Source organism: Phoenix dactylifera, chromosome 18 (genome assembly GCF_051530095.1).
Source record: "Phoenix dactylifera cultivar Ajwa chromosome 18, Ajwa_hap1_PhDact_Kaust_v1.1, whole genome shotgun sequence".
NCBI lineage: Eukaryota > Viridiplantae > Streptophyta > Magnoliopsida > Arecales > Arecaceae > Phoenix > Phoenix dactylifera.
The window spans coordinates 18,207,397-18,234,084 of NC_143207.1; the positions used below are offsets into that span (position 1 = coordinate 18,207,397).

A 26,688-nucleotide genomic window follows, 5' to 3' on the forward strand; every position below is an offset into this window, starting at 1 on the left:
GCTAACTCTTGAATCTATATACACATCAATATAAGTATGTATCTATGCATGTATATATGTATGCACATATATATATATATGTATGCATATATTGAGAAATTTTGTATTGTCACATTCTTCACTCTTGAAAGCATCTTACTCATGGTAAGTGAAAGGAACAGAGCAAGCAGTTCAAGCCACATGAAGCCAAAACAATCCTTGAAAATCCTCTTAGATTGAGCAACAACAATGAGAAGTTGATCTAGCATTAAAAAGATAAGACTAGCAATTATTTGGCAAAATAGGATTCCATCTCCACCCGGTTTCATCAATTTGCAAATTCTTCCTCAGCTAGTTCAAAGAATAAAATTGGCTGATATCATGACAATACTAGATAGTATAGATATCATTATGGGAGAAGTTGATCGTTAAAATGATAATTGATACGATAGAAGTACAAGCTATCAATTCTTTTTCTACATTGGAATCCATAAAAGAAATCTATGGACTCATATGGATATTTGTATCCATTTTTACCCTTATATTTGGAATCATAATAGAGATACTAGTAATTGTGTGGTTAGAAAGAGAAATATCTGCAACGATACAACAACGTATTGGGCCTGAATATGCTGGTCCGTTAGGAATTCTTCAAGCTCTAGCAGATGGGACTAAATTACTTTTTAAAAAGGACCTACTCCCATCTAGAGAAATTGAGTGATGGTGCGAATAAATTTTGGATTCTCATTGTTAATTACAATCCAGATATCATAAACATGTATGAGCTAAAAAATAATTAGTTTGGGTGGTTCAAAATTATAAATCATATCAAATCTATACATCTAGATGGAGGGAAGCAAGACTCTGCTATCAAGCACAAAATATTTTATCTTTTTCGATAAATCAGAATATTTAAACTGTTGGGGGAAAAACCCCAAGTCATACCGCCACGGAGGCGCTCGGCCAAAGAGCGCCGACCAGGAGGATGCTCGGCCAAAGAATGCCGACCAGGAAGGCGCTCGACTAAAGGGCGCCGACCGTAGAGAGCGCCAAGAGGCACCCAATCAAAATAACCAAGTAGAGATGCTCGGATAGGAAGAGCCGACCAGCGGACGCCGACCAGAGAAGCGCTCAACTAGAAAGCGCTGACTAGAGAGAGCGCCAAATAGAGGCGCTCGGCTAGAAGGTGCTCGCCCAAAGGGCGCCGACCAGGAGTACTCGAAGCAACCCCGCCACAGGGCGCCCCTCTGGGCGACCAGCTCGGCTCGGCACCCTTGCCGAGCCGATGCCTTAACTAATACTCCTCCCCGCCAAGCTTTCTCGAAAGGTCCGGCGGTTATACACGCGACTCTATTATAGCCTGCCACTATCTCTAAGCCATCAAGGCATAAGATCTCTGCAGGTATTCGGCACGACCTGCCATTAATGCATGAGACTCCCTCAAGTCTCCGATGCACCCAGTCATTTAATGAGCACGGCCCAAGACGATCTCCGGATCACTGAACCATCAGAGCGTATGGCTCTCCCTGACCGCCGGTTCATTCGGTAATAAATACACTTACCATCCACGGACCCCAGGCCCACCACAGCCGGCGGTTCAACCACTCCAACAGGTCCGATCAACCGTGACAACTCTCTGATTCCGGTCCGATTCGGTCCCGTTCTCCACTACGCCATTAATGGGCCAAATCGTGCCCAATTATTACAAAAGAGGACAAACCTCCTATCACCTCCCAGGTAACAAAAATCCTTCTATAAAAGGAAACCTGGGGGGAAAAGGATGGGGACCCCGGAGAGAACCCTCCTGGACCGGGTGGAAAGAAGCAAACAGCACAAACACAATGGAGGATATCATCCTCTTCATCTTCTTCATCTTATCCAAATATTCCTGCTGTCTTCTCCATATACTCTCTTCCTTGCTCTCTCCACATATCTGCCCCCCTCTGACTTAAGCATCGGAGGGCCGGCGCCGGGGAGCCCGGCCACCGGCTTTTTGCAGGACTTACACCCCTCCAGGAGGACGTCACCAGTCGGCGCGCCGCCGACCACCGTCCCTGCGGCGAAGCTCCTCCTTCCCCGGTTTCGCGGTAGCCCCCGGATCCAATTTCCAGCAACATAAACCATTTGAGAATAAATATAAATAAAAACATTAATAAAAATTAGAAAATAAAAAATTGAAAAATTAAGGAGGAAAACAGAGTTTATCGATTTTCTGGCCATGGCTTTTCATGCGAATCCGTCCAAATGGCGTTTGGAAAGGCAAGTCCGGCTGACAGGCGCAACAAGGTCGACATGCACGAGGCTCGGCTGCCAGGTGATCAAATATGGCGAGTTGTGACATATAAAGTCTTTGTATTTATTTGGAAGCAAATAATTTGCTGACCTACGTATCACCTCCTTCTATTTTAAACTAGACGTCTCTCTCTCTATATTTATAACTATTTGCATTCCAATGCGCTGTAGTTCTCCCCTCTCCTTGCCGTGCTCCTCCTCTGTTCTTCTTCTTCTTCTTCTTCTTCTTCTTCTTCTTCTTCTTCTTCTATCTCTAGAAATGCTGCCCAACCAGGCTGTTTCAGTCGCCCGTCTTACGAAGTGTTGTTTCCCGCTAAGAGGCAAGTCATTTAGTTAGTTGTGTTCTTCTCGCACTGTTCCTTTTGTAATCCTTCACTGCTATACCCTACTTATTTGTTGATTAAAAAAAAATGCTGAAGGAGACGTATGCACATTTTTTTATTGTTTTATGGTGTAGATGGGACAAGAGGAAGAGGGCCCATAAGGGGTAATGAAGGAAGAGGTAAGTAAGAGAGTGAGAGATCATGTGTTATTTCATATTAGTATATGTAACGTGGTCAGGATCGAAAGCCTAAGTTTGAAAATTTTCACTACTAAAAGCACAAAATTGAATGAGGCCATTGTGCTTGTTTTGATACTTGTATTCGTAATGTGCAGGTCGGATTTGGAAAATAGAGAACTTGGAAGTCCAAGGAACAAGGCAAGCAAGTCGTCTACTAATTTTAATCCAGTAGAATCACTTTGTAGGAATAAATTCATATTTGTGTTTGATGTTAATTTTCTTCCTCATCATTTGATTGATAAGTAGATAATATTGGTGATCAATGTGGAATTAAACATGATTATAGTACTCCAGGGCTGCCCATGAATGGGTGGGTGTGGGTCTTTGTGAAGCATGATCCGGAGTGCATCCTTTTGGATGATCAGTCTAAATCTTGAACAGATACTGATCCTATGATTCATATGGAAATAAGTCAGGTTGGATCCGCCCTTTTTTTTTGCCGGGGGGTTGGGGAGGTATCGTTATTATCTTGATTGGGACTTGTTTGAATCATTGACCAGGCTAGTCATCTCATAGTTTTTGTCAATTTAGATGCATTAGGGTTTGGATGGTATTAATATATTTTTGATCCATCGGATGCATAGAACATGTGCATTTAATTGCACGGTCAATTTTGGGTCAAATTATGGTTAAGCCCTGCTTTTTTAACAAAAAGGAGAGGGAGATCTGTATGTATTATTTCTACCCCTGTCCATGTATTGGGGGATGCACCGCTAGGGCAATGCCCAATTGAAGTTCTGGATTAATTAAGTCTATGAAATTTGTGTTATAGCAATTAGTATTGTCTCATCTTTCTCTTTCGGGCAAGATAGTGCAATTTCATCATTTTTTTAAAAAAGGTTTGAATGGACAACAACAAGGTACAGATTTAACATGATTTGCAGTTAGGCATAGTTTGTAGATTAGTAATGGAATGTTGGTTCTGCGCACTTCTGTTGCTCGGTCTTGGAGTTTAGGAGGTACCTGATCAAGGTATCTTGTACTAGTCCAGTAAAACACAATCAAGGCTGGACCTTACGATACCTATAAAGGCGCTTGGTGGGTCTACTTAAAGCAGAACGGCAAAAAATGGTTGCATATAACTTTCAGAAATGCTACTTAATTCGACATGGCCTTTTGTTTGATAAGTCATCTTGTCCTTCTATGATAGAAGGTCAGATCATCCATGTAATGTATTAATCAGTCAAGTTCAAATTTGCACATAAGACCACAAGCGCAGAGCAATCTTAAGTTATGATGCTCCATGACGATCTAGTTTAAGACATCTGTGACTTCCTGCAAGTTAATCAGCATCGGTATTCAAGTAATGGCTCCTACGCTCTCCATTTTTCATTCAAGACTTGGTATGGTTTTCTTTGTTTACTCCTTGCCTCGGGTTTCAAATTTCTGCACATGATTGTTGTACTGCTTCGTATCTTTTCTCATGAATGGTTCCAATCATACATGGTCAATAACAAATCTAGAAATTGGTTTTGTTCATAGACAAAATGTTATGATAACTCACTTATTTAATTACTTTTTAGCATAGAAAGTCAATATTTGTGCATAGGTATGTGGCATGCTGCCTGCTGAATCCATATAGGACTTGAAGTTTGTTAATTGTGAGTTTAGATGATGTAACATGGTTTTAGCTCTTCATGAAACTTTGAAGCCCATATAACTGGCAAACACTTTGGTGAAGAACAAAGATTTTTAAAGTTCAATATTGAATAAAAACTACATGTTTAAAGTTTGTTTTGTCTGCTAGATTTTCTAACGCAGTATTATCTGATAATGCAATATTATCTGAGAATTTACAATATTAAGAAACAAGCATTTTATAATTTGCTTAAACACAAGCAACAATAATGTATCAAAGTAGATTATTTGATGGAGCAAAGGAACTTAAGAAAAGTTGAGCGAGAGAGAGAGAGAGAGAGAGAGAGAGAGGAGATCCACCAAATTGAAGGAATTTGAGTTAGTTCAATCCAAGTTCTTCTTTCCACAAACATTTGTTAAGCTCAATTTATAGGTTGCTTGATCATGTATTGTTGCCTTCTTGTTCTTCTAAATTTGCATTAATTATGGATTGATCCTAGAGCCCCTTAGCTTGTCACATGTTACACTGCATAAGACTGACTTTCTTTGGGGTGGAAGCTACTCCTTGTGTTAAAATTTGTCTTATAACTTATACTACCTCAAAGAACCTTATTAGTCTTGCATATCTTATGTCATCATACTAGCTGAATTCATGGAAAATGACATTCATAGTTGACTCAAAAAGAAAAGGATAGAAGATTCGATAATTGTTCCAACTTGTTCTCCTAGTTGCATTCCTACTTGTTCGACTTAATTATTTCATGATGTTGAGTAATTTGAACTTTGTACATATCTTACAACATTTCAAGTGTAGTGCTTCAGTGTAATTGTATTGAACATATTTTATGACAAATGTCCTTTCAGATATAAATTCCATAAATTCAAAAATATAGTCTATGATCTAAAGCATAAAGAGAGGCCGTCAATCCATTATAGACTACTTACAAAAGGTTGTGTTTCTGCTGCTTCTGAGCATGCATATGTACCTGAACCTACGGCTAATCAGTCAGAAGGTCTATGGGCTGCTGTTTCTAAGAAGTTAGATGCTTTCTATCAGTTTTCTCGTCCCCACACAGTAATAGGCACCGTAAGTTATAGTCATTTTCTGTTCTTTATTAACTGTCCTTTGTGATTTTACTGATTAAGATCTCAAGAGGCAGTAAAGATAATACTTTTTGATCATCAGATCATAGGTATAGTATCAGTCTCTCTTCTTCCAGTACAGAGTATTGCTGATCTTTCTCCAACATACCTGATGGGGCTATTGAAGGTAACGTAAAGCATGTAATGGAGTTCAACAACAGCAAAGGAAACCGATCTCTTTTTTCTCTCACTTTTCTTGTTTTATATGTTTGTTGGTCCAGGCATTGGTTCCAGCTGTATGCATGAACATCTATGTTGTGGGCCTGAACCAGCTATTTGACATAGAAATAGATAAGGTTTGCAGCATATTTTTAATGATATGGTATTGCAATCATTTCAGAGTTACCTTATCGTCTTTCATTAATTGTGGTGCAACTGATGGATGTAGAACTGTGCCCATTATTACGATTAACCATTCTGTTCAATCTAATCCAAACATTGCATCAAGATTGCTCTTTAATGTGGGCTACCTGCTTTTTAACAGGTTAACAAACCTTGGCTGCCACTTGCTTCAGGCGAGTTCTCTTTGGGAACAGGAATTGCGCTGGTATTTGCCGCTGCTATCGTGGTATATGTTTCTGACATACACTTTGATTTTGCTTTCCCCCTTTTTGAGGCATAGAATCTGTTGGGTTGAAGTTCAAGAACAGGAGTAGCTTGCTTGAAGTTGTATCAGATAATAATATATCTGCATTAACTATTGTAGTAGATTTTGATGCATTCTTTTCCTCTGTAGCAGAACTTTATCTAGTTTTTGGATATGACATCATTTCTAATCCATTATTTTTTCAACAGAGCTTTACAATGGGGTTGAGGTCCAAGTCCCCTCCCCTATTAGGTGCCTTGCTCATCAGCTGTTTTCTTGGAAGTGCATATTCTATCAATGTAAGACCTCTCTGCACACTCTCTGATTTTATAAGTCAACTATAAAATTTACCAGAAGAAAAAATTCTCCTCATTTCTAAAGATTAATAGATGGCTCCATGATTTATGAACCTCAAATTGCTAGTACCTAAAAATTATGTGTACACATGTCTACTTTATCTTCTGTTGCAAGATAAATTTCTGGCACTGGTTTTCTCTCTCCCTGCCTCTTCCTTTCTCCTTTTTGGCCTTCAATTTAATTGATAAAATTACTGTGTTTCCATTTTAAAAAGTTTTTGAATGTTTAAAAAAAGCTAAGTTAGACATTAAGAAGTCGGTTGCTTGACAACATTTTTTGCTTGCCTAAGTTGAAGAACCATTCCATGCATTTTTGCACCTAAATACTAAGGAAAAGAAATACAATTATTCTACCATTAATTGGCATCACCATCCTTTTATCCATGCTTATACACATGCATTATGCATATGTTGTATATGTGCAAGCAGAAATATGTCCTGTTTTAGTTGATCATTCTTTATATATCACTGTAGAGATGCTTACAAAAATTATGCTATAAAATATGCATGAAATCCCAGAACTATTTAATTAAGATCTATAAGGGATGGACAGATAAGGTGGGAAATAGCAATTTTTTGATGCTTGCTCTTCTTATTTGTTACTAATGGTTGTCATGACCAGATACAATTGTCACTACCCACAACAGAATTTAACAGTTACTGCTTGTAATGACCTTATTATAGTTCATGAGTTATTAATGCAACTTATAGTATGAATCAGAGAAGAGAAGTTGTCTGTTTTAGTTTTGCAGTTGCTTTTTCTGCTGCAACAGTTTATAACTGCCATTTGTTTATGCTATGATGCCGATTTCAACTGCTCACCATTCATAAATCAGCATTCTTTTCATCTTGTTATTTCAGATTCCCTGGCTTAGATGGAAACAGCACGCCTTTCTTGCTGCATCTTGCATCCTGTGTGTGAGGGCCATCGTAGTCCAGTTGGCTTTTTTCATTCACATGCAGGTATTAAGATAATTATTTGGCATCTCAATGCTCTCTACACATATACGTTATTCTATATCAAATACAACCATATTATGTATTTGGTTTATTTCTTCATTTTATGAAATAATGACCTATGATTTATTCAACAGAGATATGTATTAGGAAGACCAATAGTGTTGACAAAATCAGTGATATTTGCAACAGCTTTCATGTGTTTCTTCTCAGCTGTTATTGCTCTGTTCAAGGTAAAGTGCTGGACCACTCCATGCTTTAAAAAAGTTATGGACATATATAATGGGATTTTAAGCTTTAGTTTTCTATAATTTCATGTTTGGAAATAAGAGTATTGAGTTGGCGTCCTTGAGTTCGAGCAGTTCTCATGGTTGGTTAAAGTAGTAAATGCTACCCTTTGTAGGAATAAAGTTGAGATTATGATCGGTTATCATTCCTTGGTTGGAACTATCTATACTGATTACTACTCCAGATAGATGACTCCAGATCACATGAGAGAAATTTTATATCTGCGTATGCATCTACTAGATTGAAAGAGTAATAATATCTAAAAGGCAAAGCAAGGAGATCCATTGAGACAAATATTTTATCAGAGAGAGAATAAATGGTTAAGGGCAGAACTTAATATAAGGTAGTGAGTCTTGAGGATTCCCATATTGGAAGTGGTAGGGACCCTTGTGGTGTTTGAGTACTAATGGATGCATCCACCTATCAACTCAAGTTTTTGAGTCGGACCTTATTAATGAGGCATAGAATAATAAGAAGATAAATATGTGTCCTGAGGAATCAACCTTAGACTATCCTTTCAGTCCTTTATCATGAAATAAAATTCATCCCTAATTTGCTAGGATCAGAAAATGGATAACATTAAATCAAAGTGGTTCTTTTTATCAAACTGCACCTTCCTCTGTCTTCTCGGCTCTTACCTAGTGTATGGCAACCTTGGAGGGCCATTCCTGAATGCTTTAGCTTAATTTATATATAAGAAGATAAATTTCCATGCTCACAAGCTGATCATCAAGGTTCGTTGCAAGGTCTGCGTTCTGGCCAATTCTGGCCTTTTTGTTGTTTGAAGAAAGCTTTTTCCCCAATTGATTAGCATGTTGGAAACTAAAAAAAAAAAATCTGAGATATAGGTCGTCAGACCATTTTAATATCTGTTGCAAACTAAAATGGCCATTGCCAGGATATACCTGATGTTGATGGAGACAGATATTTTGGCATCCAGTCCTTCAGCGTTCGCCTGGGCCCAGAAAAAGTGAGTGGAAACAATGCTCATGTCCTTGATCAACCTTGATATTGATTTTATACATATTGGACAGTGATCTGAGGTACTTTTGCTTCTAAAACCAGGTGTTTTGGTTTTGCATCAAGTTGTTGTTAACTGCATATGCTACAGCCATGTTGGTGGGAGCTTCTGCTTCAACCATATATGAGAAGATTGTAATTGTGGGTTATCTATTTCCTTAATGATTGCTGGATTGAATTTAGAGGCAGATGAATAGAAAATGCCGAAATTATTGCAATGGAAATCCAGCATGATGCTTGATATCAAAATTGATTTTTTTTTTTCCTGAGTTCAGGTGCTCGGCCATGGCTTACTTGCTTCCATTCTTTGGTTTCGGGCACAATCTATTGATCTTCAGGACAAGGCATCCATAACATCATTCTACATGTTCATTTGGAAGGTAAATAATTTAGTTGTTCCAATCATCCAATGAAATGCTTTAATTGCATCAGTTGCACAAATAAACAGTCATTATGCCAACCGCTGTTAACTCAGCTGGTTAGAACTCTTCTATCTAAATGAGGGGTCTCAGGCTCGAATCAGTGGTGGCAGATGACCACTGTGTTCTCAGAGGAAAAAAAAAAAGAAAAAGAAAATTATTATAACAAATTTGTTACATAATTACTGGGATATCTAAATATAGCAGGCACGACTAGCAGATTGGATATTTTACATATAAGGCAAGGTTTGTATATAAGTTCTTACATATAATACAAGATTTCTATAAGAGCAGACATTTCAGAAATCGGAATGACATATGGTTTTGAAAATGTCTCCCAATTGACAGATTCTCTAAGAGAATTTGCAATGTATCTGAAATGTTAATCTGATGACTAAGGCCCTGTTGGCAGTAGAGCTGTTGGAAGTAAAGTTGTTTGAAGTAGAGCTGTTACAAAAAGCTATTTGCCGTTTGGTAACTATATTTTTAAAGTGTTGTGGCACTTTAACATATTTTTGGTAAACAAACTGAGAAAATACTTTTATATGATAAAATTTCCATAAAAGACATTGCATAGTATTATACAATAGAGCATAATAAAATATAACATATATTAATACATAATATAAGATATAGTATAATATTACTGTAATATAAAATATTATTATTATAATATAGTAATATGACATTGCATAGCATAGCATAATGGTAATATAATTATTAGAGTAAATTAATTTTCTATAATATAACATAATTTAAAATTATTTAACATAACATATTAATATATTATGATATAATGTAATATATATTATATTTATAGTATAATACAATAATAAAGATATAAAATATTATAATTATTAGTATTAATTAATTTCTCATAATATAACATAATATTAAATTATTTAAAATAACATATTAATGTATTATGATATAAATATTTATTCATTGAAATGTATTTATTTATTATCTTATTTATTCATTCATTCATTTATATAAATATTTATTTATGCATTTATTTATTCTTTTATTTTATTTTATTTTATTTTATTTTTTTTCGTCTCTTTTTTTCTTTCCTTTTCTTCTTCTTTTTTCCTTTTCTTTTTCTTTTCTTTTTTCTTCTCTTCTTCTCCTTCCTTCCTCTCCCCCCTTCTCTGTTCTTCTCCTCCCGCGCGGTTGGCAATGCCGGAAGGGGGCCAGGCCGCGGCGGCCGTGACGGCCGCGGGAGGGGGGCGGGCCATGGCCGGTGGCGCCTGCGGCAGTCTCGGCGGCCGCGGTTGGCCCCCCTGGGAAGGGTTCTCCTCCCGCGTGGGTGCGGCACTGCAGCGACGGGAGAGAGGGAGGGGGTGCGGCGACGAGGGAGAGGGAGGCACTGCAGCGGCGGGGGAGAGGGAGGGGGTGTGGTGATGGGGGAGAGGGAGGGGGAGGGAGGGGCTGCGGTGGCGGGGGAGAGGGAGGGGGAGGGAGGGGCTGCGGTGGTGAGGGAGGGAGGCGCCGCAGCGGGGTGGTGGGTGGTGGGGTGGAGGCGTGGGTGGGAGAGAAACAGGCGGTGAGATGAGGTTTTGGGGAGGAAATTTATTTTTAAAATGGGGGTATTTTGGTCAAAAATAGAGCTTTCCGACAAAACTGAAAACAACATTTTCGGAAAGCTCCAAATTGGAGCTTCTCCCTAAAAGCTGTTTTCAGCTTTCCGCAAAAACTGAAACAGATTTCTGAAAATTTTACCAAACACCATTTTTTAACTAAAAGTACTTTTGGAGGGCCAGAAAGTGCTTTTTGGCCCTCCAAAAGCTCCCCCAAACAGGGCCTAAGTTACCGAGGAGAAAGCTTGATACATTGGAGACTCTTTTTTGGACCAAATGTTCTTAGGATAACAAGAGAATGATATGCTGTTATGATTTCATAGGAATGCCACAGAATTTTAGATTGTATAGCTCCTTGGCTGGTGATCACTAGTAAACCCTCCACAAAATTCACAGACAAGAAGAAATACCAGAAAGAGCCCAATTTGTTTGATAGGTGACATAACACTCTGTTATTTTCCCAGGAACAATTATATAAACAGTATACTTTGGGTAAAAATACTGTTCAATTCAATAAGATCAAGACTGAGAGAAACATGTTGGGGAAACAAAACTGAATTTTAATAACCATATGGGCAACAAGCCAGACTTTATGCGCAAACTGCTAACACTAAGCAACCACATGGTCAGGGACATCTTGGAGATAGTTACAAAACTAATTATGCATGAAATCATGGTGCTTGCTTTCTATTCTCTGTCTGTTGTATGTTAAGAAGCCTGCCAAACACCTTGACTTTGTTAATTTCAGATTGTGTACTAATGGCTTTTGCCACTTTGCTTCTGCAGCTATTTTATGCCGAGTATTTCCTTATCCCTTTCATGCACTCAGTATAAAGGAGAAGCCCAGCGTATGTTTGGTGATGGAGACCACGGAGGATTATCAATCATGTCAAAGAATTAGTTTCTTGCCCAGGAATTAGGAAAGTCTTCTATGTTTGCTTATTATATTGCAGCAATTCAAGCTGTTAAGACTACTAGCATGCTTCGTAACAAGCAGAAAACCTTCAGAACGATGAGTTTTGCAAAATTTTTAATTACTTAATTCTTATCATCATCGTTGACTTTTGTAAATTCTCCAAGACAAGTTGTAACTGAGCTTTGTTCTTTACCGGTCTTCGTACATGCTGGATATCTATTGCCTTGATCATCAACTCTTTATTTAATTTTACTTCTCTAATGTGCTTTTATTATTAACCAATTGACATTAAAGATACTAGAACAAGGCTTCTCTAATGTGCTTTTGTACCATAACTTAGGAATATCCTCCTCCTCCTCCTCCTCCTCCTCTCTCTCTCTCTCTCTAACAAACTGTATGCCTTTCTTTTGTTACAAAAACAAGGATACTGTTAGTTACTAATACATATTTGACATATACAGTAATGGATGATCAATAAAATTGACACAGCTTCCACTTGAGTCATTGATGATTGTTAATATGGGGATAAATGTTTGTAAAGAGCCCTTCTAGTTCCTTTCAGATATCAAACTTTTGATTTATCTGCTTTCCTTTGTCAAAGCCTTAATAGCTCCTGAGCTAATCTTCAGTAAAAGATTCCTTCTTTCATGATTTATTTTTTATACTCATATGAGATTTTAGGTTTGAAAATAACAGCCATAATTTTGTTGATTTACCTACGCCCTTTTCCTTAACATGATGACCATGTTTCTGAGCTAACATCACCTCCAACACTGCAAAGGCTAAAGTATTTGTCCATATTTTTGAGCTAGCATTTTAATACTGCAGGCTTTGCCCTTTATTTTTCTTTTTTCATATTTTTGGGCCAAACCAGCATGACGTTCATACCACTTGGGCAGTTTTTGGTTCAAGAATAAGGGAGTTATGGGAATTTAATTGCACACAACTTTTAGAAGACAACCATAAGTAATTTATGCCGGCCAAATACGCTTATGCCAAGCATAATTATTCCAAGTGAAAGACATCATGAGCTATTTCTAGTGTAAATCCATTATCCATGCCTTCCTCCTCTTTAATTTTATTGACAAAGGCATCCTCAACCAAAGGTTATTTTAGATAATATAGCAGAACAAAAATGTGAATAACTTATTTTATAACTCTTATGATGCATATAACTTTTCCCAATTAAATCTTTCTGTTTCCCAAACCAAACACTGTCTTTATCCAATATACATGACTGATTGAATTCGTATACATCATTTTACCTAGTAAGATTTATATATATGAATGGATAAATGATATATAATAAGTCTATTTTACTTTTTTTTCAGAATATAATCTGTTTTGGAGGGTTAAGTGAGCAAAAAATTTTCCTAGAAATTTTGTCGGTATCCATGCACTAACTTATTTATTCTAGCATGAAGTAGTAGCATTTGGTGAGATGGAATGGAATAAAGGGAAAAGATTAGTCATTCCCTGGCACATTTCCCTTTATCCAGCAAACAAAAAGGCGTAAAAATATCTGGAAAAGAGTCTGTTCATGACAATCAAATGGTGGTTGTACTGGATATCTAAATTTGGATCCTGTCTTCTCAAGGATCTTGGAATTGCAACTCTCAATGGCTGAAATATGTATATATATACATCCATGCTATGGACAAACTTGAGCATAGACAGGGATATTTAAATATTTTTGAGGATTATAGGTATGAAATTTTAGCTAGAGACAAAAGAAGAGGCTACATGATACCATGTTGGTTAACAAAAGGATGGGATTGAGATAGAATCAATTCAATCTTGTAGAGAATTAAATTTTGATGCAATCTCCTTCGATGAGAACAGTATAAACAAAATGATGGATCCAAAGGTTGGGCTATAAATATTTAAATTGGCTGATTATCCGCACCTTAACCAAATTATATATGCTAAATCCGAACCTAAAGCCAAATCCAATTTGAATCTAAACATACATGCTCAAAGTAGACATCGAAAGTAATTGTGTATCAAGATATTGGTTGTTGATGAGTATTTGCTAGACTAATTTCAAGTCTTAGTCATGAGGTGACGTGAAAGTACACAGATAGAAGTACACTAGAGGAAGAGGAAGGAGATCATTAATCTCTCATTTGTTATACCAATGACTTGTGCATCATCACTTCTTGCATTTACAATGATAATGTGACATGGATAAGGGATTTTTATGAGTGCAGGATCAAAAAGCCATGTAGGGAAATTTTTTCCTCGCCAAATTACAGCTTTCCCACAACACAAAAATCCTAGAAATAAGGTAGCCAACTGCTTAGTTTTGGTTGCTGAAGATTTTTTTTTATCTTAAGGAACTAGGATCTTCTAGGATCAAGTGAATCCACCATTTTCCAGACGCCCTAATAGGGAATTAGAATTAGAAGTTATCTTCTAGTTAGCATAAGGAAATGACAAGATAAAATTTAAACATGTTTTATGTGAAGAAACACACGTATGATGATAGAGATTTCATAGAAAAGCATGTATGTGGAAGAGAATGGATGGCTATAATTGTTTGATCTTTTTAATGAAGAATCATCGTATTTTTTATCTAGCAAATAAGATATTTCTATTTTTTTTCATAAGAGAAGAGTCGAATTCATGTGGCTTACCCGTCAAAGTTTGGGGTAGTTAAAGAAATTGACATAATTATAAGGACTATATATATTATTATCTTTTTATTTTGAAACCCAAAAGGAAAAGCTAAAGGATGATTAATTTATAGTATTTCACATTGTATAGAGAAACTAGACTTTGACGCGTGCTATATAAGTGGAAGAAAGTTTGTGTGCTTGACTAAATCTATACCCAATCAAATAATTTATTGAACCAATTACTCGGATCCAAAACCTAATTGTGGCCTCTACTCAAAGACCATCAACTCATTGTGCCCCCCCTCTTTCTCTATACATATTTTTATTTTTATGACAAACTCACTTTTTTAATATTAGATTTATAAATAAATTATAAATTTTTTTTAAGATTAGGAGTAAATTATAATTAGACTCAATAGTTTGAAAAACTTATGTTTTTCCTGAGGTTTATTTTTATCCATCATTTTAACCGTAACTTAATAAAATGTTGGCTAAACCATTAATCCTAAATAGAACTCAAAATAATCTTAAGAGATATAACATCCGTCCTAGGACACAAGAAATATATGCATCCTTTTCCCCGCTCAAAGAAAAATTTAACTTTCCACATAAGATAAATGGTTTCACTAATGCTGTTAATTTAACTTGGTATAAGTGCAGGTTTTACAAATTATTGGATGCAAGTATAATAAAAGTAAATTTTGAGAGGGTTTTTATAATTTACTCTAGATTTAGTGATTTACATAGCCCAATAGGTAAGCCCAAGGAGACCCAACCCAATTGATGGGCTGTGACCATTAAGCCGTTTTGGCTTGACCTAACCCACCCAGCCCATTCCCAGCTGACCTCGTGATCTCCAGGTTTTCCAAGCGGCGATCCCTTCTCTTCCTTCCTACCTATAAATAGCTGAAATCCCCATTGCCGGGTTTCTCCGTGCGCTTAGGGTTTCCGCCGCTGCCGTCGAGCTCAAAGCCAGCAGCCAGGATGGTATGCTCCTATCCCTCTTCTTCTCTCCTGCTTGCCATCGTTTCGCCTCCTTCGGTCCGATCCCTCGCGTAATCTTCTTATCTTCTATTCTTCTTTTTGGTAGCCGTCGCACAAGACCTTCAGGATCAAGAAGAAGCTGGCGAAGAAGATGAGGCAGAACCGCCCCATCCCCCACTGGATCCGCATGAGGACGGACAACACCATTAGGTGCTCCTCTTTCTCCTCCTCTCCTCTTCTAATTTGATTCTTTGATGATTTTCTTGATGAATCTTGTTCACCTGTTGCGCCGGTTATTTTAAAGTTGTTTCTTTTTTTTTTTTCCGTCTATCTCAGGTACAACGCCAAGCGCAGGCACTGGCGCCGCACGAAGCTAGGATTTTAAGGATACCCTATGTTGTGCTCATCTCTTGTTTGGAGATAAGGCTTCTATGTTGCTTAATTTCGTTCAGTGAGAGACATGTTAACTGCGAAATGAACCTTGGATAAGACGGGAATATTTTGAGATGTTAGGATTGGATTTGGCTCTGCCAAGCTTGGCTTTTATGTTCTGATGCTGATGATTAGGCATCATTATCTTGAGAAAGGATGTTAAACGTTTAATTTTTTTCTAATTTAGGTGTTGGGTTATTCTTCATGAAAGAGGATGGTAATCTGATTCAGTGATTCACAACATATGCGCTTTTTGTTCTTATTTTTTCTGCGTTTTGATACTCCTCATTGATGGGTGCTGGATCAGTTTGTAGATATTTTTGCTTGTATTGTTTATGGTCTTGTCTTGTCTGTTCGTTTATGGATTATTTTGATACTTCCTATGCTTTCTTCTTGTCTGTTATTTTGTAATGGCAAAAGGATCACCAGTTGCTGGGCTGTATAGTAAAGGGATCTGGGTCTACTTTGTGTTGCACAAAATTAGATATAACACTAGTTTGATTAACCGTGAAAAGAATGTCCACTTGTAATTATGTGGTGAGGGATAGCATCCATACAGTGGTGTCTAGGTTTAATACAAAGTATAATGTGATCAGTTGCCCTCTTATTGTTTTTAGATATCTTCATATGCTCACTTTGTCATTGGTAATTTTCTAATCTCTGCCAGTTCTTAGTGCATATTAAGATTCTGCCAATTTTGTGATGCATTATTGACTACGAGCTTCTTCTGTTCATTGAAGTATTCTAGAATGTGCAAAAGAAAATGACATAATATGACTAAAATGTTGTATTACTCGAACTAAAAGCATGTTTGAGTGAGTAACAATAGGTTTGAATTTTAACAGATTATTTGAGCTTTTTATTTTTTGTTGAGAGTAAAGTACTAAAAAGACACTCAATTTTCAATTGGCTTACTCAAATTTCAAATGGTTTATCCTGCACTAATGGGCTCTTTAGTTGTCAGGTTTTACTCGATAGATTTATGGAAAAGTTAAAATGAAATGGTTTTATAGAAATGCTTGTTTAGCCATGTTTTCTACATAACTGATTTTGTAAATTTAAACGAGTCATAGAACAACCTGAAAAATGAGTTTGAGGAAAAACGAATTTGCTCCCTTTTTTTTATTAGATATGCTTTACAGAAATCAGGTTTAATGGTTGTCTGTTTTAAGAAACTGCACTGACAACCCAGCAGTCTTTAAGTGTCACACATTTTTTCCTCCATGTTTCCAGAAATTAGTTCACAATGGATATTTAGGATATGGATTATCTACCTGTGATATATGTTTTGACTGATCAGATGTGATTCATGGTCAAGGCAAAATCTGAGTAGTTGCTGATATGAAATTGTTTATCAATTAGGGAAATGAAGTCATAGATTTGATAAATGACATTAGGGGGAAAGCATTTGAAAATTGAATTCTCATCATTATTTATGTACTTTCAATAGACTATTCTAACTTAAAAATGAATTTTTGAAATCAAGCATATTTGATAACTTCCATTTATCATGCAAAAGAATGATGAGAAATGTGGATACTCGTAGCTGAGATCATCATGTGTTTTTTGTTCTCTTTTTTTTTTTGAGGGGGTGGGGGTGGGGGTGGGGCTGGTGAAGAAGTTAAGGGTGAACATCTCTTACTATAGGTGTTGGAACACCAACATAGTAAGAGGTCATATTCATCAAACTGCAAGCATATTTAAGCAAGCAGTAGTTCTCATTTTGACAGGACAGTGGACCTTTTTATTTTGATTCAGAACAAAGAAAGAGAAATCAGCTTAAATATCAGCCAGGTTATCCTGCACCAAGGGGGCATTTAATTGTCAGGTTTTACTAGCTAGATTTATGCAAAGCTTAAAATTACGAAACACTTGCTTGGCTATGTTTTCAATATAACTAATTTCATATATTCAGGCAAGTCATAAAACTGGAAGAATGAGTTGCATGAAAAGTCTGTTTTTCGTAGAATCTGTCTTACAGAAAAATAGGTTTCATCTCTTCCAAGAAGCCGCAGACGATCAAACAACCCCAGTGGGTTGTCTTTTCACCCTTATTTTTCTTCAGAATTCCAGATAGGAGTTAACAATGGACATTTATGATTTTACATGAGTGTATTTACTGTTATTTGTTTTTGATTGATCAGATGTGACTTACAGTCAAGGACAAATCTGAATAGTTGCTGATATAAAATTGGAAGCACTTGAAAAGGGAATCCTCAGATATGATTTATGGATAAGATCTTGTTCGCTAGACTGTTCTAACATAAAAATGAATTGTTGAAAGTGGCCATATCTGTTATCTAGAGTCCAAAAATTAAGCAGTTAGGTTTGAAACATTGTGTGGCAACCATACTTTTATGGGGCCTATTTTGACTCGTAATGTTCACAAGCTGAGTTGAGGTTTTATTGTCTATTAGGAAGTTTTATTCTTACATCCTGACGGGGAATAGTTCAAGTATGATTTGGTTTCACCCTGTCCAAAATGTATATTGGATCAATCATCTTTTCTACAGTTGTTTTTTTTTGTTTCAGTGAAATGTACTAACGCCAATTAGAGAAAAAACTATGTGATCAATGAACTTATTCAGTTATTCCAAAAGCTGCCTGGCGTAAGACATCGATTTTTACCAATATAGTGTATCTAGTCATGGTCATCCCTTAGAGTGTCATTAATGATATAAAAAAAAGAAATGAATTTTTGAGGAAAAAACCCTGAGAATCATGAATCAAAATTCGACTAAAAATTAAAGACTGCTGATCTGATTTTAACAAAGGATTATATGAAGAGTTCTGTTTTCTTGGGTTGGAAGTTGATATATGTTTCCAAGCTGTATGTCTTCCATGAATGTTTTTGTATGAGGAGAGAGGGGATGGTGCATGGTTGATTTGGTCAAATAATTCGTTTTGTATTCACTTTGCAATTGCAGTACCATTAAGACTTTTTTTTTATTGTCTTTACAGTGGAAACTGTATGACATGTACGTGTGAGCTGATCTTTTGAGAAAACCTTGATTTGTAAAGGTACTCATTACTCGAGGTTCACGGGATGTTACCCCCCATTGATCTTCTTTTGCTTGGTAATTCCAATTTCATAAACCAATTTAGCCATTGTTTATGGCAATAACACCTATTAACTTTATCATGTGGGTTATTTGTTGGACTTCTGAACCCACATTCAGGTTACATTACAAAAGAATCAATATGTTTTCAGAAGATGCGGATTTAGAACTGGAAATTGTTCTTCTGTGTTAATGTCTTTGTAGGTGCTTCTTATTGTTTTGCAGGCTCAGTTAATTTGTGGTAGATGATACCATTTTCTCTGCTTTCGTCGGACTTTGGCCCTGCCTCTGAAAAGGGCATAACAGAGTAAAATTTCATTTTAGTGGAGTATTTACAGGGTCCTTTATAATCAACTATTAGGTGGTTTATAATGTGGGGGCTAATCTATCCATCAATGTAGGGCCTGTGGATTTTATTAGATGAATTAATGCTTGGAGAAAATGCTCTGCTTCATGTCTTTTGGGGAACTGTTGATGATTTTTGGAATCTGGATTTTATCAAGAAGTTACTTATACCGTCTTTCATATTTTATCTCTTCTTTGTCATTGTTCCCCCCCTTTGCTTTCTCCAATTCCAATGGGTTAAGATTGCATGGATGGTGAATCGTGTTGAGGAACATTATCTGTGTAATTAACACATTCATATGTGGTATTTATTACATAATACGGCAAATATGTCGAGGTTCAATTATAAGAGTATTTCCTGATATCTTGTGCATTATTTTACTGTGAGCTTCAGAAATATCACTTAAGTATGTCTTGATTTGTCTTGCTGGTGTTGCCATGATCATCTCATATATTATACAGGCATCCCGTTGTTGGCAAATTAGAACGCTGTAAAATGTTGAAGGTCTTTGGAACTGGAGTTTCAACGTAAGATAAATTTATGTTTATCCTGTTTAGAACTTGAGATAACACTAGAATAACCCTAAATTAATCCAACCTGACCTCCCTGATCTGGTTGTAATGACTCAGCAACTCAGTTATTAACTAAGTGATCATATGAAAAAAAAAATTCTTCTGAATAAATACAGCCAAATCATCAGCCTCGTTACAATAAGTGATCATCGTTGACCTAAACCAATATGCATATGAGCACCAAAATTGGAAAAAATAGTAAGGTTGGAAACAAATTATCAAAAAATATAAAAATATATTGTTTTCTCTTACAATTCATCAAAGAATTAAACCATCCAATAAAAAAAAATACTTTTAAAATCTGGGTCTGATAGGGTTACCGCGGCCATCCCTAATTAAGAGCCTTAATTCTATGCTCTTGTTTTATGTAAAAACACTTCTATATAATGAAGCAGCTGCATGTATTTTTTTTCTCTGTCTCACTCGTTTTCCCCATGAGTTTTATGTGAAATTTATGAGTATGTGTAGATATATAATGTGTAAGATGGGAGCCTACTACTTTAAATACAATGCAAATATATATATATATATATATATATATATATATATATATATATATATATATATATATATATATATATATATATATATATATATTCAGTACAATGGCGGCTTACAGGACGGGGCCAACAAAGTTAGAAAACAAAAAGCTTCTCATCTTCGAAATATAGAGGAAATGACTTGAAATAAAACAAAGAATGTGCAGCTTCTCACGTTTTAACCCAGGAAAAGAACATTTCTCAAATGCATGGCACGTGGTCGAGTAGAAAACTCTAGTAACTAATAACCATGAAATGCAGATGCGGCAAGTCAAAACCAAGAGAGATTTTCCATGGGGGACCAGAAACTAAACACGGCAGCCGAATTGCCGAAGCAGCTCCTTGGCATCATAGGAAGGGAAACCCGTTTTTATTTGGCGGTTAGGAGGAGCTCAGCTATTTGACTATACCCGTAGGAATCGGCACTCGTCTCCTCCACACCAACCCGGAATTCTGGGCCTCCAGTCCACGACGTCACCCGCTTCCGCCGCTCCAAGGTAACGGACCGGGTTGAGCGCACCTCCCCCCTGAATCAAGAGAAGAACGAACCAACTCCCTCTTCCTCACCCTTCTCTTCCCCTTATTCTCCTCCTCCGTGAAGGTCTCATCCGAGCCAGCAAAGAGAAGAGAGAACAAAAGCACGGGCTCCTCCTCTCCCTTCTCCGCTTTCTTTTTTGTTTTCCCTTTTAATTCGACCACCGCCTTCTCCCTTAATGGCTGGCATCTCATTGGAAGAGATCAAAAATGAGAATGTCGATCTTGTGAGTTGATCATTTTATCTCTTGGTCGATCTTCCAATCTCTCATTGCTCAGGCACGTCGATCTCTCATAAACTGACCATTGAATTCTTCGTTTCTCTCCTTTAGGAGCGGATTCCGGTCAACGAAGTCTTCGAGCAGCTGAAATGCTCCAGGGACGGGCTCACCACTGCGGATGGGGAGCAGCGTCTCAAGATCTTTGGACCCAACAAGCTCGAGGAGAAAAAGGTCTTTTACTCAAATCATACTCAATCCAATGCTTTTTAATTCAATGGGGGGAATAGCTAGATTTTATATAAGCTCTCTTTTCCCGTTGGTCGCTGTAACAGGAGAGCAAATTCCTCAAGTTCTTGGGCTTCATGTGGAACCCACTCTCGTGGGTCATGGAGAGTGCTGCCATCATGGCCATCGCTCTTGCCAATGGAGGGGTATATATATGAAGTTCCATCTGCTGTTCGATTTCATTTATTGAAGGAACTACGAAGGTATGTTACGAATGCTTGTCATGAATCCGCAGGGTAAACCGCCCGACTGGCAAGACTTCGTTGGTATTGTTGTCCTCCTCATCATCAACTCCACCATCAGCTTTATCGAGGAGAACAATGCCGGCAATGCCGCCGCCGCCCTCATGGCTGGCCTTGCCCCAAAGACCAAGGTGAACAATGGCATCATCATATATCTTTTATGTGCTTCCACTACCTAGTTTATGCTGCTTAATTGGATCGGCCGTCGCTCGGTTGAAGGTGTTGAGAGATGGGAGGTGGTTGGAGGAAGAGGCGGCGATGCTTGTGCCGGGAGACATTATCAGCATCAAGCTTGGCGACATCATCCCAGCAGATGCACGCCTCCTGGATGGCGATCCTCTCAAGATTGATCAATCGGCTCTCACCGGAGAGTCCCTCCCTGTGACCAAGAACCCAGGTGATGAGATCTTCTCAGGCTCCACCTGCAAGCAGGGTGAGATTGAGGCTGTCGTCATTGCCACCGGCGTCCACACCTTCTTTGGCAAGGCAGCCCACCTTGTCGATAGCACCAACAATGTGGGCCACTTTCAGAAGGTCTCGAAGCCTAAGCTTCTCCTCTTCTTCCTCCTCCTCATCCTCATATCTCCTTATTAGCTGCACGCGGGTTTGATTGAATTCATGCTGCTTTGTTTAGGTTCTCACGGCGATTGGTAATTTCTGCATCTGTTCGATCGGAGTGGGGATGCTGGTGGAGATCATTGTCATGTACCCGATTCAGCACCGAAGGTATCGGGATGGGATTGACAACCTTCTGGTGCTCCTCATTGGTGGGATACCAATTGCTATGCCCACGGTGCTGTCAGTCACCATGGCAATCGGGTCACACCGGCTATCCGAGCAAGGGGCCATTACAAAGAGGATGACAGCAATTGAGGAGATGGCGGGGATGGACGTGCTGTGTAGTGACAAGACTGGGACTCTCACCCTCAACAAGCTCACTGTAGACAAGAACATGATTGAGGTACGATACTGCATGACTGGACTTGCGATGATAACTAACAAGCCTAATTCAATCTATTTGGTATGCTTTCTTTTCCATCTTGAAAAATCTTTTTGGGACTTGATTGTGGATCAAGGGATATGCCTCATGTTGGTGCAGGTTCTTTCTTGCAGAGTCTCCATCTTACTTTAGGTTTTAGTTTGCTTTTTCGTATTCCCTCACCATAGATAGGGCCAGGCTGAAATTATCTATATCAAGTTGCCACCAAATCAACCTGAACTAATGCATCTTACATGCTGCTTCTCATTTACCTTTTTTTCTCACCTCTCATGGTTGAACCAAACAAACACTGCATCACTTATTATATGTCATATGTTTTGTCTCTGAACACATACCAAAGGTCGAATATCTATTTACCATAAAATTCCATTTTACGTTGCATTAATTACGTAACACCTCATCTTTCTCATCTCTGTCGTGCTCATCTCTCTCAAGATGCCATGTTTAAATTTTTCATCTAATAAATATCCATATGTTACATAGAGGATCAAGGCACCTGCCTATAGTGATTGAATTCTCTCAAAGCTTAAGATCTAAGTCATCTTCACTGCTGCTTTATTATTGTTGTGTCGCAGATTTTTGTGAAAGACATTGACAAGGATATTGTGGTCCTATATGCTGCAAGGGCCTCCAGGGTTGAAAACCAGGATGCAATTGATGCCTCTGTTGTTGGAATGCTATCTGACCCTAAGGAGGTAAGCCACAAGCATCTATATTGTAATTATCAATCAACATTATCATCATCCAACCTTTCTGCATCAATGTGGGGTTGGTACAGAGCAAAGATCTAAGCTCAGAAGATCCTGAATGCCATTATGGTTCAAATCGTTTTGTTTCTGGCAGCAACCTCTCCAAGAATTTTAAGCATCACTTATTAGTGTTAATCTTTCCAACCTTCATGCACTTCTATGCTTTATGCGTGTACACAGGCTAGAGCTGGGATCCAGGAGGTGCATTTCCTTCCCTTCAATCCAGTGGACAAGCGCACAGCAATCACCTACATTGACTCTGCTGGTAAGTGGCACCGGATCAGCAAAGGTGCCCCTGAACAGGTACATACACACTAAGACCGCTAGTTGTTAGGTTCATCGGTTTTATAGTCACACATCTGGTTGCCATCCCATGATTGATATTTCCTTATTCATTTGCTCAGATTATTGAACTCTGCAACATGAGAGAGGATGCCAAGAAAAAGGTCCACATCATCATCGACAAGTTCGCTGACCGCGGCCTCCGGTCTCTGGGGGTAGCAAAGCAGGAGGTGCCTGAGGCAAACAAGGAGAGCCTTGGTCGACCATGGCAATTCATTGGCCTCCTCCCTCTCTTCGATCCGCCGAGGCATGATAGTGCAGAGACCATCCGCCGAGCACTTAACCTTGGGGTCAATGTGAAGATGATCACTGGTGACCAACTGGCGATTGCGAAGGAGACTGGGAGAAGGCTCGGCATGGGGACCAACATGTACCCCTCCTCCAGCCTTCTCGTAGAGAAGAAGGATGACATCACTGGTGGCATCCCCATTGATGAGCTCATCGAGAAGGCTGATGGGTTTGCCGGTGTCTTCCCAGGTAGAAACATGCAGCAATTGCAGTTACGTTAATAAGAAGAATCTTCCTAACAACACAGGCTAACAGAATTTGACATTCTTTGAATTATTGCAGAACATAAGTATGAGATTGTGAAGCGGCTGCAGGACCGGAAGCACATCTGCGGCATGACAGGTGATGGTGTGAATGATGCGCCTGCCCTGAAGAAGGCTGACATTGGCATTGCAGTTGCAGATGCCACTGACGCAGCTCGCGGTGCATCTGACATTGTGCTGACAGAGCCTGGTCTCAGTGTGATTGTTAGTGCAGTACTGACCAGCCGTGCCATCTTCCAGCGCATGAAGAACTACACCATTTATGCAGTCTCCATCACTATTCGTATTGTTCTTGGCTTCCTACTCGTTGCCCTCATATGGCAGTTCGATTTCTCACCCTTCATGGTTCTTGTCATTGCCATCCTAAATGATGGCACTATCATGACCATCTCCAAGGACCGTGTCAAGCCCTCCCCGGTCCCTGACTCTTGGAAGCTTCGTGAGATCTTCGCCACCGGGATCATTCTTGGCACCTATATGGCCCTCATGACGGTTCTCTTCTTCTGGATTGCACAAGAGACCGACCTCTTCTCCGTGAGTAGTAATTGCCAGCATTTACCTTTGTATTTTATCAACTACGGCAAACTTCATATGAAACTTATGTATGCAACTTGTACCCTACTCAGAATGCCTTCAAAGTGAGGTCGATTAGAGACAACATCGGCCAGCTTACAGCGGCTCTGTACCTTCAAGTGAGTATAATAAGCCAAGCGCTTATCTTCGTCACCCGGGCAAGGAGCTGGTGCTTTGTCGAGCGCCCTGGTCTCTTGCTTGTTGGTGCTTTTGCGGTTGCCCAGTTGGTAAGCATCCTCTCGTCATCCTATGAATTCATTCTCTGCAAACAATAGTAATAACTGTAGGGTAGAAATAATGAATGATCATTCTTCCAGTAAAGTGAAGTAGGCTTTATAAATCATTCCTGTCATTCATGCGGTTAAAGAACGCATCCCCTGCTATTGCTAGTTTCTCCAAATCCTTTATTTAAACATCTCTCTATGTTATCTTAGGTTTTCTTTGCAAGCTCCCCTATTCCAAGAGAAGGGTTAAAAGGATCAAGATAGGGCAAATCTAACATTCTGACATTAATAGCGTGTTATATAGAACCCTCAGTGATCACACTCATGGCATTCGTAGGTGGCTACAGTCGTTGCGGTATATGCAAACTGGGCCTTCGCACAAATCCGTGGGATTGGATGGGGATGGGCAGGAGTCATATGGCTCTACAGCATCATCACCTTTGTCCCTCTTGACATCCTCAAGTTTATTATTCGCTATTCCTTGAGTGGTCAGGCTTGGGACAACCTTTTCCAGAACAAGGTAGTCCTTCTCCTCTCTTCTTTTTCTCGCATCAATTATCAAAGGATAAGATTAATGTGGAGGCTACATCGATTAATTTTTGTTGCTGATTGAAACTGGATTGGTATCGCAGACTGCATTCACTAACAAGCCAGATTATGGGAAGGGAGAACGGGAGGCACAATGGGCACTAGCTCAGCGAACCCTGCATGGTCTGCACCCACCAGAGAATTCAGGCAGTCTCTTTAATGAGAAGAATAACAACTACAGAGAGTTATCTGAGATTGCTGAGCAGGCAAAGAGGCGGGCTGAAGTTGCCAGGTAATTCATATGAAGTTAGGAAGCACTATCATTACTTCTAAGAATAATTCAAGCACTATCAGTTATTCATAAGGCCTGCAAGTTATTCATAACCATTCATATTTTATATTTTTTTCAAATTATTCAGAAAGGACATGACACTTATTCATGATACAACTTAGACTGATGACATCATATATCTTTGTCATTATCTCTATCCTACATGCTGTTTTTCATATACCAGGATTACATCTTTCCTTTTTATTTTTTTCCCTTTTTTAAACAAAAATCTATATAATTTTCTGAATTCTTTCTCAACCCCTAAATTTTTTTTCTTCGAAATGTCAAATTATATGTCCATGGATGTTATATTCCTTAGTGGTATGGGTTTGAGGAAGACATGAAGGTAAAGTGTATAATATACGAGAAATGTTTTCTTGCAGGCTTAGGGAGCTTCACACACTGAAGGGACATGTCGAGTCAGTAGTGAAACTCAAGGGACTAGACATTGAGACAATCCAACAGCATTATACAGTTTAAGGAAGATTTACTAGGTACTAAAAGAAGGATCGAAAGAGGAGATAATGTTTTTGGATTAATTTTTCTTTGTTTTCCATCTTAAATTTTGTTCCGAGGAAGGAATTTATAAAGAATGGATGTCGTAAGCAGCAATTTTGGAAGACGATTAACCAAAGGAATCAGATTGGGCTTGACTTGCTTTGCATACCAAAGGTGATTGAAGGAAAAAAAATGCAAGCTTGAAATTGGCTAAATTAATATAAAAAAATGCTGTGTATTCCTTTTATCGATATCATTTTTTTTCCCGATATCTTGCTGTGTACAAGAGAGGTTTTGCTAGTATGTATATGATCTTCATGCAAAAACATATTTGAAAGCTTATTCAAGATTCTTGTCCTCAGTTTTGCCCTCTTTTTTTTTTTA

At 38.3% G+C, this 26,688-nt stretch overlaps 3 protein-coding genes across 4 annotated transcripts; all 3 read left to right on the forward strand.

Annotated features, from left to right (window-relative positions):
* The first annotated feature begins 2,327 nt into the window (after positions 1-2,327).
* Positions 2,328-11,910, forward strand: LOC103696389 (homogentisate geranylgeranyltransferase, chloroplastic-like). Its single transcript, XM_039119140.3, has 14 exons — positions 2,328-2,591; positions 2,729-2,773; positions 2,929-2,971; positions 5,276-5,498; positions 5,598-5,681; positions 5,776-5,850; positions 6,039-6,122; positions 6,350-6,439; positions 7,358-7,459; positions 7,591-7,686; positions 8,640-8,711; positions 8,807-8,902; positions 9,037-9,141; positions 11,547-11,910. The coding sequence occupies exons 1-14, from the start codon at positions 2,432-2,434 to the stop codon at positions 11,592-11,594; spliced, it is 1,323 nt and encodes a 440-aa protein (XP_038975068.3). The 5' UTR covers positions 2,328-2,431; the 3' UTR covers positions 11,595-11,910.
* A 3,216-nt stretch (positions 11,911-15,126) lies between these two features.
* Positions 15,127-15,972, forward strand: LOC103696386 (large ribosomal subunit protein eL39). Its single transcript, XM_008777998.6, has 3 exons — positions 15,127-15,281; positions 15,385-15,488; positions 15,615-15,972. The coding sequence occupies exons 1-3, from the start codon at positions 15,279-15,281 to the stop codon at positions 15,661-15,663; spliced, it is 156 nt and encodes a 51-aa protein (XP_008776220.1). The 5' UTR covers positions 15,127-15,278; the 3' UTR covers positions 15,664-15,972.
* Positions 15,973-16,103: 131 nt separating this feature from the next.
* Positions 16,104-26,665, forward strand: LOC103696388 (ATPase 8, plasma membrane-type-like). Of its 2 annotated transcripts, XM_088714278.2 has the most exons (15): positions 16,104-19,642; positions 20,488-20,987; positions 21,093-21,212; positions 21,314-21,412; positions 21,502-21,639; positions 21,728-22,042; positions 22,143-22,469; positions 23,084-23,203; positions 23,438-23,560; positions 23,662-24,076; positions 24,170-24,684; positions 24,777-24,950; positions 25,285-25,467; positions 25,580-25,767; positions 26,190-26,665. In XM_088714278.2, the coding sequence occupies exons 2-15, from the start codon at positions 20,940-20,942 to the stop codon at positions 26,284-26,286; spliced, it is 2,862 nt and encodes a 953-aa protein (XP_088570404.1). In that variant the 5' UTR covers positions 16,104-19,642; positions 20,488-20,939; the 3' UTR covers positions 26,287-26,665. The 2 variants fall into 2 exon arrangements, with proteins under 2 accessions (XP_088570404.1, XP_088570405.1); XM_088714279.2 differs by lacking the exons at positions 25,580-25,767; positions 26,190-26,665 and having other exon boundaries at positions 25,158-25,292.
* The last annotated feature ends 23 nt before the right edge of the window (positions 26,666-26,688 follow it).